The sequence below is a fragment of the Phodopus roborovskii genome, unplaced genomic scaffold (assembly GCF_943737965.1).
Source record: "Phodopus roborovskii unplaced genomic scaffold, PHOROB, whole genome shotgun sequence".
NCBI lineage: Eukaryota > Metazoa > Chordata > Mammalia > Rodentia > Cricetidae > Phodopus > Phodopus roborovskii.
This window is the reverse complement of record NW_026125577.1, coordinates 417,501-432,872: the sequence shown is the minus strand read 5'-3', so window position 1 is coordinate 432,872 and position 15,372 is coordinate 417,501. Positions and strand designations below refer to the sequence as shown.

Sequence of the window (15,372 nt, the reverse complement as noted above, 5' to 3'; positions counted from 1 at the left end):
AGATAATGAATATGTCCTGCACAGAACATAGTGAATACTTAACTGGTAAAAACTGGTAAAGAAATGACCTCAGCATCTTCCTGTTTAAAAATTAATATCACCCTGAGTAGTGTGATATACTCCATTTATAACCCTATGATGATAATTGGAGATCAAGAGGATGATAATCATAGTCCATTGGGTTTAAAAAAAAAAAAAAGACTGGGAACATGGCTTAGCAAATAAAGCATTTGCCACATCAGCACGAAGGCCAGAGTTTGGCTCCCCAGAACCCAGGTAAATTCTTCTGGGTGTGTGTGTGGCAATCCCACCTGTAAGAGGTGGGAGGAGGTGGGGTCCCAAGAACAAGCTGGCTTGTTAGATGAGCAAGCTTCTGGGAGCTCTAGGTTCAGCTAAGAGACTGCCTCAGTAAAATGGAAAGCAATCAGAGCCTGCTAATATCAAACTCAGGCCACCACATGCATAGGCACATACATACAAACAGCACACATGTGTTCACATGTGTGTTCACTTGGGAATAAGCAAACATGGGCACACCATACACAACTGAAAAAATTAAAAATTAAGAAACATTTTAAGGGAAGAAAAGATGAGGCCATTTGGAGGTACAGTTAGTGACTGATGAACTCTTGCTTTCATTGTCCTACAGTGTAATTTCTATTTTAAGAGCAGCTAGCTTTTCAACATCATTAATTCATTTGATAGGCCAATCTGAGAGCAAGTGGTAGTTATAGATTTAGGACTCAGTATTTTTTTTTTTTTTTACCTGCCTCAGGGATAAAAACTAGTCCCCACAATTTCCAGACCAGTGAATTGGGCTGAGTACATCCTTCATCCTTACAGTTACCTTTTGGGAAACAGCCTGGCAAGGTGGTCCAGGCTTATAACCTTGTTGTGAGCACAGGCTGATGTAGGAGGATTCAAGTTCTAAACAAGCCTAGGCTACATAGAAACCCTGGTTAAGATTTATTTTCAATTAGTGTATGAGTGAGGGGGCTGGCAGGAAGAGAGAGGAGTTACAGGCAGTTGTGAGCTGCCCAATGTGGGTGCTGGGAACCCAACTCCAGTCCATTTGGAAAAGCAGTTCACATTCTTTTTTACTTTATGTATTTGTTTTTCTGAGACAGGGTTTCTCTGTGTAGCTTGGCTGTCCTGGAACTCACTCTGCAGACCAGACTGGCCTCAAACTCAAGAGATTCCCTTGTCTCTGCCTCCCTAGTGCTGGCTGGGATTAAAGGCATGTGCCAACACCACAATATTCTATAGTCAAAATTAACAATATCTTCAACCCTACTCATTCATGCATTAAAAAGAAACAGAGTTGAAGAAATGGTTCAGCAGTTAAGAGCACTGCCTGCTCTTCTAGAGGACTCAGATTCAATTCTCAGCACCCACACGGTAGCTCACAACTGTAACTCCTGTTCCTGGGGATCTGACACCCTCACACAAACATACCTGGAGGAAAAACACCAATGTACAAAAACTAAAAATAAATTATTAAAAAAAAAGGTATGATCATGCAGTACCTACTTATCAAGGGGCTAAGGCTAGAGAGTTTCTAGACGAAAGAAGAAAAAAAAATCGCAGTTTTTAACCATGCATGGTAATGGATACTTGTAATCCCAGTACTTGAGAAATGGAAGCTGGAGGATCAAGAGTTCAAGACCAGCATCAGCTGCACAGCAAGTTAAAGGCTAAACTGGGCTAAATGAGACCCCACCTAAAAAAAAGGAATTCTAGTTCTTAGCAGAAAATATAGCAACAAAACTAAAGCAATATTTTATTTTTAAAAAATTTATTTACGGCCGGGTGTCGGTGGCCCATGCCTTTGATCCCAGCACTCAGGATCGGGAAGCAGAGGCAGGTGGATCTCTATGAGTTCGAGGCCAGCCTGGTTTGCATGGTGAGTTCCAGGACAGCCTCCAAAGCTACACAGAGAAACCCTGTCTCGAAAAACAAAACAAAAAAAAGTTTATTTACTTTATATACATTGAGTTTTTGCATGTATGTCTGTGTGAGGATGTCGGATCCCCTGAAACTGGAGTTACAGACAGATGGAACTGAACCTAGGTCTTCTGGAAGAGCAGCCAGTGCTCTTAACTGCTGAGCCATCTCTTTAGCCCCTATAGCAATATTGTCTCTGGGTGTTTACATGCATGTGGGTATGTAGTGTGGGTGTGTACACAGAGGCCAGGGGTCAATGTGAGTGACCTTCCTCAATCACTCCTCCACCTTTGTGTGTGGTGCATACTGGTATGAATATGCTGGCCAGGCAGGCTCATATATATACCAGACAGAGGCTGCTATTAAAATGTCTGCATCAGTCACTTCTTTACATTTATTATTATTTGAGATAGGGTCTCACCATGTACCTCTGGCTATCCTGGAACTTGATAATGTAGATCAGACTGGCTTCAGACAGAAATCCATCTGCCTCTGCCTCTCTAGTGCTGGGATTAAAGGCATGAGCCTGCTTCCACTGAATTTTTTGAGACAGAGTTTATAAAACTAAGAACTTGCTGCTTTGGCTAAAATGGCTGGATAGTGGGCCTGCAATCTGCCAGTCAAGGCCCCCAAGCCCTGAGGTTATTGAAGCACACTGCCATGCCAGGCTTGTATGTGGGTGTAGAGGATCCAAAATCAGGATCTACCTCATGCTTGTGCAAGACTTTTACACACTGACCCATCTCACAACCTTCTACCTTGGTTTTGTTTGGTTTTGTTTTGTTTTGTTTTTTTTTTTTTTTTTGAGACAGGGAATTCACTATGCAGACCAGGTTGGCCTCTGCCTCCCTACTGCTGGGATTAAAGGTGTGTACCAACCTAAAACACTCCTCTGTGTGAGTTCTCAAGTGTGTACTTCTGGAAGTCACCACAGGACTTGTAGGAATTAGTTCTTTCTTTTCACATATGTCCCAGAGATCAAACTCGGGCAGTGAGGAATAGTGTGGCAAGTTCCTCTAACTAAAAGCAAACTCACCGGACTACAGGAGCTCATCTGGTTTCTCGGGTATGAACTCAGGCTCTCATACTAATAGCCATCATCCCAGCCCATTGTATCCTCTTTAAAAATAAAAATTAATTTATGCATGTGGGAGATTTGCTTGCATGTATGTCTGATTACCACATAGGTGCTTGGTGCCCTGATGGCCAGAAGAGTGTCAGTTCCTGGGAGTTGTAGACAATTGTGAGCCACAATGTGGGTGCTAGGGATTGAATCCTGAACAGCCAGTGCTCCTAACTACTGACCCATTTCTCCGGCCTCCTAATATATTCTTTTTCTAAATTTGTTTTCTGTTTCTTTCTCCCTGTCTCTTCTTTCTTGTGTGTATGTATGTGTATGCTATGCATGTTTCAGGCAACCTCAGGTGTCATCCTCAGAAAATCTACCTCTTTTGAGACAGAATCTCACTGGTCCAGAATTTGACAATTACACTACTAAGTCCCAGGGATCTTTCCATTTCCACTTCCCAGCCTTGGGATTACAAATGAATACCACCGTGCTGAGCTTATTTTTTATGCAAACACTTTATCAATGCAGCCATTCCTAGCTCAACAATATATTCTCGATGACTAAGCATATTATAAAGAGACTGATGGGCTCTACCAGGCCTGAGCATGGCAAATATGGCCCACAACAGGTTTTGCCTTTTACCCTTCTCCCCCTTGCTAAAAACTGTTAGATTACAGTCCTAAAGCTAGCCCCACAAGGTCCATTCCCTCATTTGGCCACTAACTCATTCCTGAGACAAAACATCAAAGTCCAGCAATCAAAATTCATTATTTAAGTAATACATCCACTCAGGATTTACCAATGCACCACCCTAGCACAGGTTCTCTGTTGCCTTCCCTTTAAAAACCCATTCCTGCAGAAACATCTGCTTGCTGGTTGCTTTTTGCTGCTACTGTTGTCTTTGCAACCTCCCTGCCCCCTTTCCCCTCTGGGGTAACACATTTCCTTTGTGTTGAAAATTTGGTGTCTAAATGTGTCTTGTATTGATTGGGGTGGGATCCTCCCCTACAGAGATACTTCTATTGGCTGGTAATAATACAAAGAACAGAAAAGCTAGAATATTTCATAGGTGCTACACAATACTTGCAACTGGAATTTTTTTTTTTTTTTTGATGACAGGACTGGCTTGAACTCCCTATGTAAGTCAATTGGTCTTGAACTTTTCAAGATCCGCTTACCTCTGCTTCCCAGATGCTGGAATTAAAGGCCTGTGTGCCATGTGTGGCCCACATACAACTTAAATTTCTGATAGTTTGGAAAGGTATTGACCTCCTTGTCTCCAAAACAAAATAAAAATAAGTCTAAAAAGAAAACATAGTTCAAAGCTTTTATTTTGCAGTAAAGAATGAAGCTTAAAATGCAAGTGAACAGTTGGCTCAAAGCAGTTGTAGTAGCTCTTTTATCCACACTCTTAATAACTTGGAATTTACATTAGCTCTTTGTAGATTTACAGAGGGGTTTAATTGGCAAAATCAAACTTAATCCATGAAAGCCACATTAATATAAGCAAGACTTTTCAATCAGTGTAGGTTATTTGGTATGGAATTCCAAATGGTAATAAAAGTTGACTCATTAATGTTTTTACTCCTTGGCCTGATAATCTTCGAGCATTTTTTTTTTTTTTAAATCACCCTAGGTTTTCTCGTACAGTCAAGAATCCAGCATTTACTACCTTGCACCACTTTTCAGTATCACAGTGTCGAAGAGTCTGTAGTATATCAGAGTCCAATTAACTACGTGCTCAAATATCTGCAGCACGGCTTATAATGAGTGACGGCATTCAGTCCAATCCAACATTAGTCTTTGCAGCTTCCGCACTGCCCTCGGAGACTGCTAGCACGTCCTAAAGGCTCACGCATTTTAACTGCTCCAAACGAGCCAAAGGAGAATCCGCGCCATTCACTTCAGTTTCTAGAGGGCTTTGTGTTAAATTCTTGGCAAAAGCACATTTTCATGTCTATTTGTTCTGAGAACACGGTACGAACATTTTTCTCATAAAAATAACTTGAACTGTTCACGGAAGCAGTGAGAACTCGGGTTTCTCAGCACACAGACTGCATGCAGCTCCGATACTCCGCCCCTTAACCAAAGGATGGAGGCAAAAACTACGGAGCGGAGGATTCTGGGGAAGGAAATGACGTCAGGAGCAAAGCATGCTGGGCTTAGGCAGGACGCCTGAAGGTAGCTTGGTCCGGTGAGAGATAAGTGGAGCTGTAGCATTGTGTTTCTGCGGCGTGTCTCTAGGTTGTCGGAAATAAGCAGCTGGCGCAAAACCCGCGGAGACTCTCGTCTAGAGAGAGTAGGTGGGAAGGCGAGAACTCCGCGTCAGTTATGCCTATACGGGGTTTATTTTACTACTTTTTCAAGACTGGGTTTCTCTGTGGTTTTGGAGGCTGTTCTGGAACTACCTCTTGTAGACCAGGCTGATTTCTAACTCACAGAGATCTGCCTGTCTCTGCCTCCCGAGTGCTGGGATCAAAGACGTGCACCACTACCACCCGGCTTTTATTATATTTTATTTATTTATTTATTTATTTATTTATTTATTTATTTATTTTTGCTTTTTCGTGACAGGGTTTCTCTGTGGGCACATACGGGGTTTAGGGCGAAATCCTTTTATCTAAGGAAAGCGAAGCTGAGGGTTTCAGTGTCATCTGAATTCAAAACCAGATTCAAAGCCGTATCCAGAATTGGGAGAAGGGGGGGTGGGAATGGACATGCCAGAGGAGTTTCAGAATCACTGTAGCTACGTTATAAATAACTTTTGTTTTCCAGGACATGGTAAAACACAAAACATTCTCAAGACTTTTCTCCGATCACAGGATCAATTTCTTATTCGAAAAATGGGCTTTTTCGTTGTTCTTTTTGAGGTTGGAGACACATTTGTTAACCAGGCTGGTCTCAAACTGTTGGTCTCACTTGTTACTAGTAGTAGGACGGTAGTATTATGTATTAGTGCTTATTTGTATTAAAAAACTTAACCAGGGCTACACATAGAAACCCTGCCTCGAAAACAAAACAAAAAACCCAAAAATAAAAAAGAAAGGAACTTGTTAACAAATTTGAGGCAAATTGCAGACGTTGCTGTCTTCAGAAGGGAGATGAGGGGTTAAGACATTTGCTTGTATGTGATTAACCCAAACTGGTAACTGTTTTAGATCTAGCCAGCTGATAACCATGAGTGAATGGATGAAGAAAAGCCCCTTAGAATGGGAAGACTACGTTTATAAAGAAGTCAGAGTGATAGCCAGTGAGAAGGAGTATAAAGGATGGCTTTTAACTACAGACCCAGTTTCTGCCAAGTGAGTATGCATCTTACTTTTTGGAAGTAACGACCCAGTGTACTGCCTGGATATCTAAGATGAGAAGGCAGATTAATCAAAGGCTGGTTATTCACATATAAGAACTGCTTTGAGCCTAAATGCTGTTTTAATTATGGGTCACTATAGCAAACTAGACACAATTATAGGAACAGAAAATAGAAATTCTCTTTTCCTTTCACAGGGTCTCATGTAGCCCAGCCTGGCCTTGAGCATGCTATGTAGCTAAAGATGATTTTAAACTTCAGATTCATCTGCTTTTACTTCCTGAATGTTAGGATTAAGGATTAAAGGTGTGAGACATTGCAGCCAACCTTTTTTTTTTTTTTTTTTAAGTCTCATAAAACTCAGGCTAATCTCAAATTCATTATATAGCTGAGGATAAACATGAACTTCTGATCCTTCTATCTCCACCTCCCAAGTGCTGAGACTTAATTGTGAACCACCATATCCAAATATGAGAACTTGTCTCAAAAAATGAAAAGAGGGTTGAGGATACATAGAGAGGGTGGTGTGTGTGGGGGGTTGCCACACCATTTACTGGTAAATTCTATGCTTTTTGAAGTACCAAGTATTTATTTGCTTGTTTATTTTTTGAGACAGCCCCCCCCCACCTTTTTTTCTCTTGTGTGTAGCTCTTGCTGTCCTGGAACTTGTTTTGTAGATCATGCTGGCCTCAAACTCTCAGAGATCCGCCTGCCTCTGCCTCCCGAGTGCTTGCATTAAAGGCATGACTCTCATACTAGGCTGAAGTTAATATTATCTTGATATTAGAAGTAGAGGACAGGGTTAAAAAAAAAAAAGGAAAATCATAAGTTAATTCCACTTATGAATAAAAATATCAAAATCTTCACTAAAATACAGTTTACTATGTTATAACAAAAGAATTTCACTGCTGAAGCCACGTGAAGTGGTGCACGATTTTAATCCCAGAACTCCGATGCAGAGTCAGTCGGATCTCTTGAGTTTGTGGCCAGCCTGGTCTACATAATGAGTTCCAGGTAGCCAGGGCTACAAAGAGACCTTTTTTTTTTTTTTTTTTTTTTTGAAAAAAAGAATATCACTTCTGTGCTACTCTTCCAGAGAGCCTAGTAATTCTTAGTATTTACGAAAGAAAGCTTCACACAACCAAAAATTGAGACACTTTAAAAAAAACACCTCACTAGTACTTTTCAGAACTCTCAAGCTCATAGGAAGCATATAAAGACTGAAAAACATATTAGAGGAGAATAACGAAACATGAGAACTAAATGTAACCTAGAATCTTAAATTGGAAATTGGATCTTGGGTTAGATCTTAGAGCAGAAAAGGCCATCAATGTAAAACTCAGTAATTTTTTTTTTTTTTTTTTTATTTTCTCAGACAAGGTTTCTCTGTGGCTTTGGAGGCTGTCCTAGAACTAGCTCTTGTAGACCAGGCTGGCCTTGAACTCACAGAGATCCACCTGCCTCTGCCTCTGAGTTCTAGGATCAAAGGCTTGTACCACCACTACTGGGCAAAAACTCAGTATTAAATGACACCCGTGGTTTAGTTCATGTAAATTCTTATTTTTGACAGAGGTACCCCCAGTATGTATGATGTTAACTCAGGGAAGCTTAGTGAAGAGAGCATGGATACTCGGTAATGTCTTCCATTATTCAGAAGACCTCCTCAAACAAAAAGTCAACGTTTAATACAAAAGGCCTAATTTTGTTATAATCAGGAGTGGCAGCCAAGCATTTAATCCCAGCACTCGGGAGGCAGAGGTAGGACTGTCTGTGTTCTTTGAGACTGTCCTGATCTACATAGCGAGTTCCAAGTCAGGTAGAGCTACAGAGTGAGACCCTATTTCAAAAGAAAAGAAAGAAAACCAGAAAGGTAGGGTCTCACCAAATTGCTCAGGCAGGCTTTGAGTTTGTGATCCTCCTGCTTCAGCCTTAAGAATAGCTGGGGTTTTAGGCCTTTGCCGCTAAGGTCTGCCCTGAGTTTCAGGATTATTGTCATAAATTTGTTCATAGTATGTTAAGCAGTGCTGCCTTATTCCTGTCCTAGTTTTGTGTCCCTTTTGTCTGTCTTTCCTAATGGGGTGTGTGTGTGTGTGTGTGTGTGTGTGTGTGTGTGTGTTTTGCTAGAGATTGAACCTAGGGTTTTATACATGACAGATGTGTACTCTACCACTCAGTTCTGACCCACTTTTCAACTTTTGGGTTTGATGATCTTTGATTTTAATTTTTAAATTTTGTTTTAATTCCTTTTTTTATGCTTTGTTGTTTTCTCTGGTCTACTTTGGTATATTCAGCTTGAAATTTATTTTTTAACAGGTTTATATATATGTGGTATATATACATGTAGGTATATGTGCATATTCATGTGTGCAGATAAGCATGTTCATAAGTAGATAAGGATCTAAAATTAATGACTAGTATCTTCCTCAATCACTCTCCACCTGTATATCGAGGCAGGGTTTCTCCTTGGAAACCAGAGCTTGCCAGTATGGCTAGTCTAGCCAGCCACCTTGCTCTAGGGAATCTTTTGTCTGTGTTGCCCACATGCTGGGATCCCAGATGTGCTGCTATACCCACCTGGCTTTTACTGTGTGCTGGGATCAAGTTTCATAACATTTTCTCTGCTGAGCTATCTTGGAGTCCTATTTTTTTTTTAATTCTATAATTAAATGTACACCCTGTCTTACACATATTTAAGACATCTAAAACTTTTTTTTTTTTAATCTTTGTTTGGTCAGTCCTGAGTCTGGTGGAGTAGGAACTCAGGAGGCAGAGGCAGGTGGATCCCTGTGAGTTCAAAGCCAGCTTAGTCTACAAGGCAACTTCTAAGATAGGCAGGGATACAGAGAAACCCTGTCAACACCTTCCTCAAAAACTAAACAAACAAACAAACAAACAAAAAACCCAATAACTGTTTGGAATTGGATAGCAAATCCAATACCATATAAATGGCACACTCTGCCATTGTATTGCACTTCATCCCTAACCCTAACCCACTCACTCTTTAGGCACTACATTGGCTATGTCCTGTGATTACTAGCTAGACAAGATGTTTAGATGTTTAGGATCTTAGTGAATGCTTGTGGAATAAGTAAAAGCATTTGGTGGTGAAATGGTTAATCTTCACTGGGGACAGTTGTTTCTTCCCTCTTGTCCAGGTGACTTGTTGGGTTGGTGATATCCCATTCCATTGCTTTTTCCTAGTTCTTGAGGTTTTTTTTTTTTTTTTTCAAATTACTCTGAACTTAACTTTTTCTTTGAAGTATTGTCCTGGTGAACTTCCTTGAAGATGGCATCTTTTCTGTGACTGGAATTATGGGACATTCTGTGCAGACTGTGGAAACTGTGAGTGAAGGAGACCACAGAGTAAGGGAGAAGCTGATGCATTTGTTCACATCTGGAGCTTGTAAAGGATACAGCCCTGAGGATCTGGAAAAGAGAAAGAGTAGCCTAAAGAAATGGCTTGAGAAGAACCACATCCCTGTCACTGAACAGGGAGATGCACAAAGGACTCTGTGTGTGGCTGGAGTTCTGACTATTGACCCACCATATGCTTCAGAAAATTGTAGCAGCTCTAATGAGATCATTCTGTCCCGTATTCAGGATCTCATTCAAGGACATCTTTCAGCTTCCCAGTGAGAGGCCACGCATTATGAACACACTGATCCAAATGACTCCACTGCTTGGTTTTTTGTTAAATCCTTCAAATGGAAGTTGATCATATTATAGGAGTTCAAAAGCACATGTGGAATGTATGTGTGTGTGTGTGTGTGTGTGTGTGTGCATGTTACATTTTTGTTTAGGTCAAATCAAATGAGTAGATCCTGGGTGCTGATTTCCCTGGGAAGTGACGGTACAAGAACAGCATCCCATGCACTTGAAATAAACACAGGGAAGTAATTGTAAGGAGCTTTTCTGTGATGAGCATAAATCACCCTTTTTGCAAAGCAAGAATGCATTTTGAATAGGTGTAACAATGTGAAATACATTGATAAATTTCAATATAAGATATTAAGGTTAAAAAAAATCAGTCTCAGGTCCCTTGAACTAACCAGATATGTTTTCTTAAAATGTTGGTCTTTGAGGCTGATTGATAACAACATGGTTTTTGAATTAGAGTAAGCTGTGGTTTGGCTGTGGCTTGTGACCCCTCTACATTTCTTGTGATGGGAACTTCTAACTTTAAGAGATAAGACGTGGAGCTAGAGAGATAGCTCAGCAGTTAGGAATACTAGCTGTTCTTCCAAAGGACTCAGATTCAATTCCCAGCATTCACATGGCAGCTCACAACTGTCTATAACTCCAGTTCCAGGGGACTTGACACTCACACACACATACCATATCATAAAAGGGTATAAACCATTAAAAAAAAAGAGATAAGACATAATGGGAAATGCAGGTGGGCAAACCCCTCTACTCAATGACCAGTCAAGGAGAAGCAATCAACAAGAGGCTTTTATTGAGCTAATGCACAATTGGGCATCAGCATTCTCCAGGGAACTCCAGGGAAGGCTGCCCGCCCAACAGAGTATCAAGGCTCCTTTTATAAGGCAAAACCACAAATTAGCATAGATACATTAGGCATAACATGATTGGCTATATTGACATTCTTACATTAGCATAAGGTCAAACTGAGGTAAGGGTTGTTTATGTTCCAAGAAAAAAAAAAAAAAAAAAAACACAAAATGTTCTTGGCCGGGTGTTGGTCCATCTGGGAGTTATTTATCTAAGGTCTTTCAAGGTCACTGAACGTATTTTCTAAAGAAGGGTTGTGGGACTTAGTTTCAGACTTTTCCATTTGGTGAGAGAAGCTCTTTTGCTTTGGTTGTTGTGGTGCCTCTGGGCAATAGAAAGTTCTTAAGTTGACATGCTCTCGCCTTTACCAAGATGGAACTGATGCTGTTACTGTCTTGTACCTCTGACACTGAGCTAAATTTCTCTTCATAAATAGCCTGTGTCAGGTATTTAGTTCATTTCAATCATCCAAAGCTGACTAATTATTTTTTTATGGTTGAAAGTTTTGGATGTTGGTTTTTTATTTTTTTGGAGACAGGGTCTCTGCATGTGGCTTTGGTTGTCCTGGAACTCACTATGTAGTTCAGGCTGCCCTCAAGCTCCCAAAGATCCACCTGCCTCTGCCTCCTAAGGCATACATGCCTCCTAAGGCATACACCACCATGTCCTCTCTGTTTTTGAGGGAGAGAAGAGATTAATGTTCTATTTATGTGTATTTGTGTGTCTGTGTGAATATATACCAAGTCTGTGCATGCCATGGAGGCCAGAAGAAGGTGTCAGATCTGGAGCTGGATTTGCAGGTGTGAGTTGCCCACTGTGGGAGCTGGGACCTGAATTAGGGTCCTCTGCAAGAGGACTCTTAGCCACTGATCTGTCCCTCTAGACCTAGAACTCTTTTGTTTTTTTAATAACCAAGGCTGACCTGAACCTCAATGAACCTGTTGCCTCAGCCTCAAGTATGTACCATCACACAGGCAAGAATTTGTATTACTAACAGACTCCTAGGTGGGTTTTTAAAAAAAATTTTTTTTTCTTATAATGTTTTTTTTGAAACAGGTTTTTACAATGTAGCCCTGGCTGATTTTTGACTTTTCCTTGTCCTCACAATCTGATTGTCAGTCTCAAGTACTGGGCTTGTAAGTGGGCCACCACACCTGGCTTTTCCTAACAGCCTTTAAGTATCATGATTCTAAAAGCAAAATTCAGTGACCAAGGCTCCTTAGAAATGTAATAGAGGAAGGAGAATAGGAAATAACTGGCTCAGCCACAGGAATGATTCTGCTCAAGTGATGATGCCCTTGGAAAGGGAGAAGCTATATAGGAAATTAACCACAGCATCACTCAGGCTTGACCTTGGCTGTCAAACTAGTCTATTGGGAACACACTGTTTCTTGGCAACTGAATGAGTCCTTTGTTTAAACAATCTGCCTGCAAATAAAACCTGGGCGCTGGAGAGGGCAAATGATCCTCTCTGCCTTGGAAACTGCTCCCAGTGCCTCAGCTGAGATGCTTCCAGAGAGCTTCCCTCACTTGGTTCTGACCTTCCCTCGAGCCTAGTGGTTGGAGGTCCAGGTTCTGAAGAGATAGTCTCCCAAAGCTGACTAGGTTTTCTGCTGGTTCTAGGTGACAGCCAGGGCTGTCTTTGAACATGATATCAATAATGCTTTTAAAAAAAAACAAAAGACTGGAGAGATGGCTCAGTGATACTGTTCTTCTAGAGGACCTTGGTTGGATTCCTAACACCCACATAAGTTGACACACAACCAACTCTTAACTGAAGTTCCAGGGACACCTAACACTGGCCTGTGTGGGCATCTGCACTCACAGGCACACCCTCACCCACATACACATAATTTAAAATAAGAAAAATAAATTATTATGCATTTGGGGGCATTCATTAAGCTTTTAAAATCTTACTTAATTTTACATTTTGGGTTTTTTATTGTTTTGAGACTGTGTAGTTTTGGGTGCTTTGGCACTCACAATGAGATCAGGCTGTCCTTGAACTCACAGAAATCTGTTTGCCTCTGTCTCCCAAGTGCTGGGGTTAAAGGCCCAGCTTGAGTTTTTTAAAAAATGGTTTTACAAGTAAAGTTTGTAGTAATTTTCTTCCCATGTTTGTCGGTTTGTCTGATATATTTGTCTGATATCCTAAACATTGCCGTTGTTTTTCTTTTTTCTTTTTCTTCAAGACAGGGTTTCTCTGTATTGCTTTGGAGGTTGTTTGTCCTGGAACTTGCTCTGTAGACCAGGATGGCCTCTGCTTCCAGAGTGGTGAGATTAAAGCCCGGCTTACTGTTGTTTCTTAAAGACATTATGGCTTAAATAGATTTTTCCCAAAATTAAGTTTTTTTAATTTTTTGGAACCGGTCAGATGGCTCAGCAGGTAAGGTAAGGGTACATGCCACCAAGCCCTGATGACCTGAGTTCCACAAGGTGGAAGCAGAGAATTGACTGCTGCAAGCATCCCACCCCCAATAAATAAATCTAAAAATAGATTTGTTGAAAAAAATAGAAGCCTTCACAGTCAACTCTTAATTTCAAGAGTGTTGAGGACAATGCGTGATACTTTGAAAGGATTGTGGGTTAACCATACGGGTTAAAGATTACTATCTAATTCATGCCTAGAACTTGAGAGAAATCACTATATTGGAAGTCTAAGTTATACACATTTAATTATTCCCACTTTGTTGGACCCTAATTCCAGGGTCCTGATGGGCTGGTGGGAGAGCCCTGCGACACAAACACCAAAAGCAGGAGATGCAACAAGCAAGAGGTGTTTATTGAACGAGTGCACTTGGGTGTTAGCAATCTCGGGGAAAGCTGCACACCCCTCAAAGAGTTCAGGCTCCTTTTTATAGAGACTAGCTGAAAATCAGCATACATGCATGGGTCACAAGGTGATTGATTACAAAGTATGATCTCATGTTTTAGAGATCACCCAGGTATGACCTGTTCTTATTCAAGGGATAAACCATAAAATGACTTGGAAAGTCCCCAGATTGTCTGTTGGCCAGGAGTGACCCAGATAGCGCTGTTCATCTGGAATCATTTGTTCCAGGGTTGGGGCCTATTTGCTTGTGGGCCAAGACCTGTGAGAAACTTTTTTCATACTCTGGCTTTCTCTTGGTTGTACATTTAGAGCCTTCAGTTATTCCAAAAAGGTTTGATGATTCAGTAACTAGCCCTGTTTAACAAGAACAGCCTAACATATAACCATTAGCCCCATCACCATAGTAACCTTTCTTGTTCTCATAATTTCTGTTCTTTCCTCCCATGTCATTGTCCATTCTTTATGATTTTCTGTATTCCGCTTGCAAGAACTATTTTCTTGCCCCTTTCCAACATCCTTGCTCTGCAAACTAAAATCTTTCACTTACCATTATAATTTTTATAAATATTATAACATTAAAAGATTTTGTTTGCTTGTTTGTTTTTATGAAAACCATCCCAGGGTTGGGCAGATGGCTAAGTGAGTCAGGTGCCTGTTGTACAGTATCATGATCTGATTTCAGGACTCCAGAATTCTTGTCTGATGTGGAGACATGAACCTGTAACCTCAGATCTGGGTTGGTGAGTCAGGAAGAACCTAGGGCTTGCTGGGTAGCCAGTCTAGCTGAATGACAAGTTCTAGGGTTAGTCCTGTCCTGAAAATTAAGATGGGGCTGGGGAGAGATCTCAGCAGTTAACAGCATTTGTTCTTGCATAGGACCCACATATGTGGCTTACAACTGCCTGAAACTCTCAAAACAAGGGTTCTGAGGCCTTTCTCTGGCCTCTTTGGGCATCTGCACAAGGTGGTACACATAGAAATATCCAGGCACATAAAACAAATAGATCTTTAAAAACTATAAGGTAGAGAAATGATTGAGGAAGACATCCTGAATCAACCTCTGACCTCAGAACATGCCTCCCTCATACATATGCATATACCACACACAAGCATGTCAGATGAGAAATTGTTTCCTTGTAGTTTCATCTTTGTTTCCTTTTCTCTCAACATCTCTCTCTCAACCTTTCTCAACTTCTCTCTCTCTGTCTCTCTGTCTCTCTCTCAGGTATCATATCCTAGGCTAGTCTCAAACTGTGGATGCAGCTGTGAATGGCTTTGAATGCCTGATCCTCCAGACACCTCCTAAGTGCTGGGATTACAGAAGTTACTTTTTAAGAATCTGTGGCTCAGCTGGTAAAGGCACTTGCTGCCAAACCTGTTTATCTCTGGTTGAAGGAGAGAACCAACTCCTGAAAGTTATCCTTTGAGGTCCACATATGTGGACCATCCCTAGCACTGAGAGTGGAAACACAGAATTAGGAAACCTAATACTTTAGTTCCTTTCCTTTTCATTTCAGTAATCAGGTGTCCAGAGGCTCTTTATGTGGCCAAGTTATGTTTCAGATTGTATGCAAGTAAGCTTCATATCTGTTCTGTGTCTTTGTTCATCTCTATTAAGAATTTCTAGCATGTTGACTGATCTACAGCACCTGATTAACTTTTTCTTTTTGGTTTTTGAGACAGGGTTAGCACTGTGTAGCACTGGTA

At 40.9% G+C, this 15,372-nt stretch overlaps 1 protein-coding gene and 1 pseudogene across 3 annotated transcripts; one reads left to right on the top strand and one right to left on the bottom strand.

Moving 5' to 3' along the window:
• The window catches only part of LOC127217022 (alpha-ketoglutarate-dependent dioxygenase alkB homolog 6-like), a 169,123-nt pseudogene that overhangs the window by 58,194 nt on the left and 95,557 nt on the right, over positions 1-15,372 (bottom strand).
• Positions 129-10,054, top strand: Gemin6 (gem nuclear organelle associated protein 6). Of its 3 annotated transcripts, none has more exons than XM_051177880.1 (3): positions 129-276; positions 6,172-6,315; positions 9,581-10,054. In XM_051177880.1, exons 2-3 carry the CDS (start codon positions 6,191-6,193, stop codon positions 9,954-9,956), a joined length of 501 nt encoding a protein of 166 aa, XP_051033837.1. In that variant the 5' UTR covers positions 129-276; positions 6,172-6,190; the 3' UTR covers positions 9,957-10,054. The 3 variants fall into 3 exon arrangements, with proteins under 3 accessions (XP_051033837.1, XP_051033838.1, XP_051033839.1); XM_051177881.1 differs by lacking the exon at positions 129-276 and adding an exon at positions 5,218-5,312; XM_051177882.1 differs by lacking the exon at positions 129-276 and adding an exon at positions 5,218-5,316.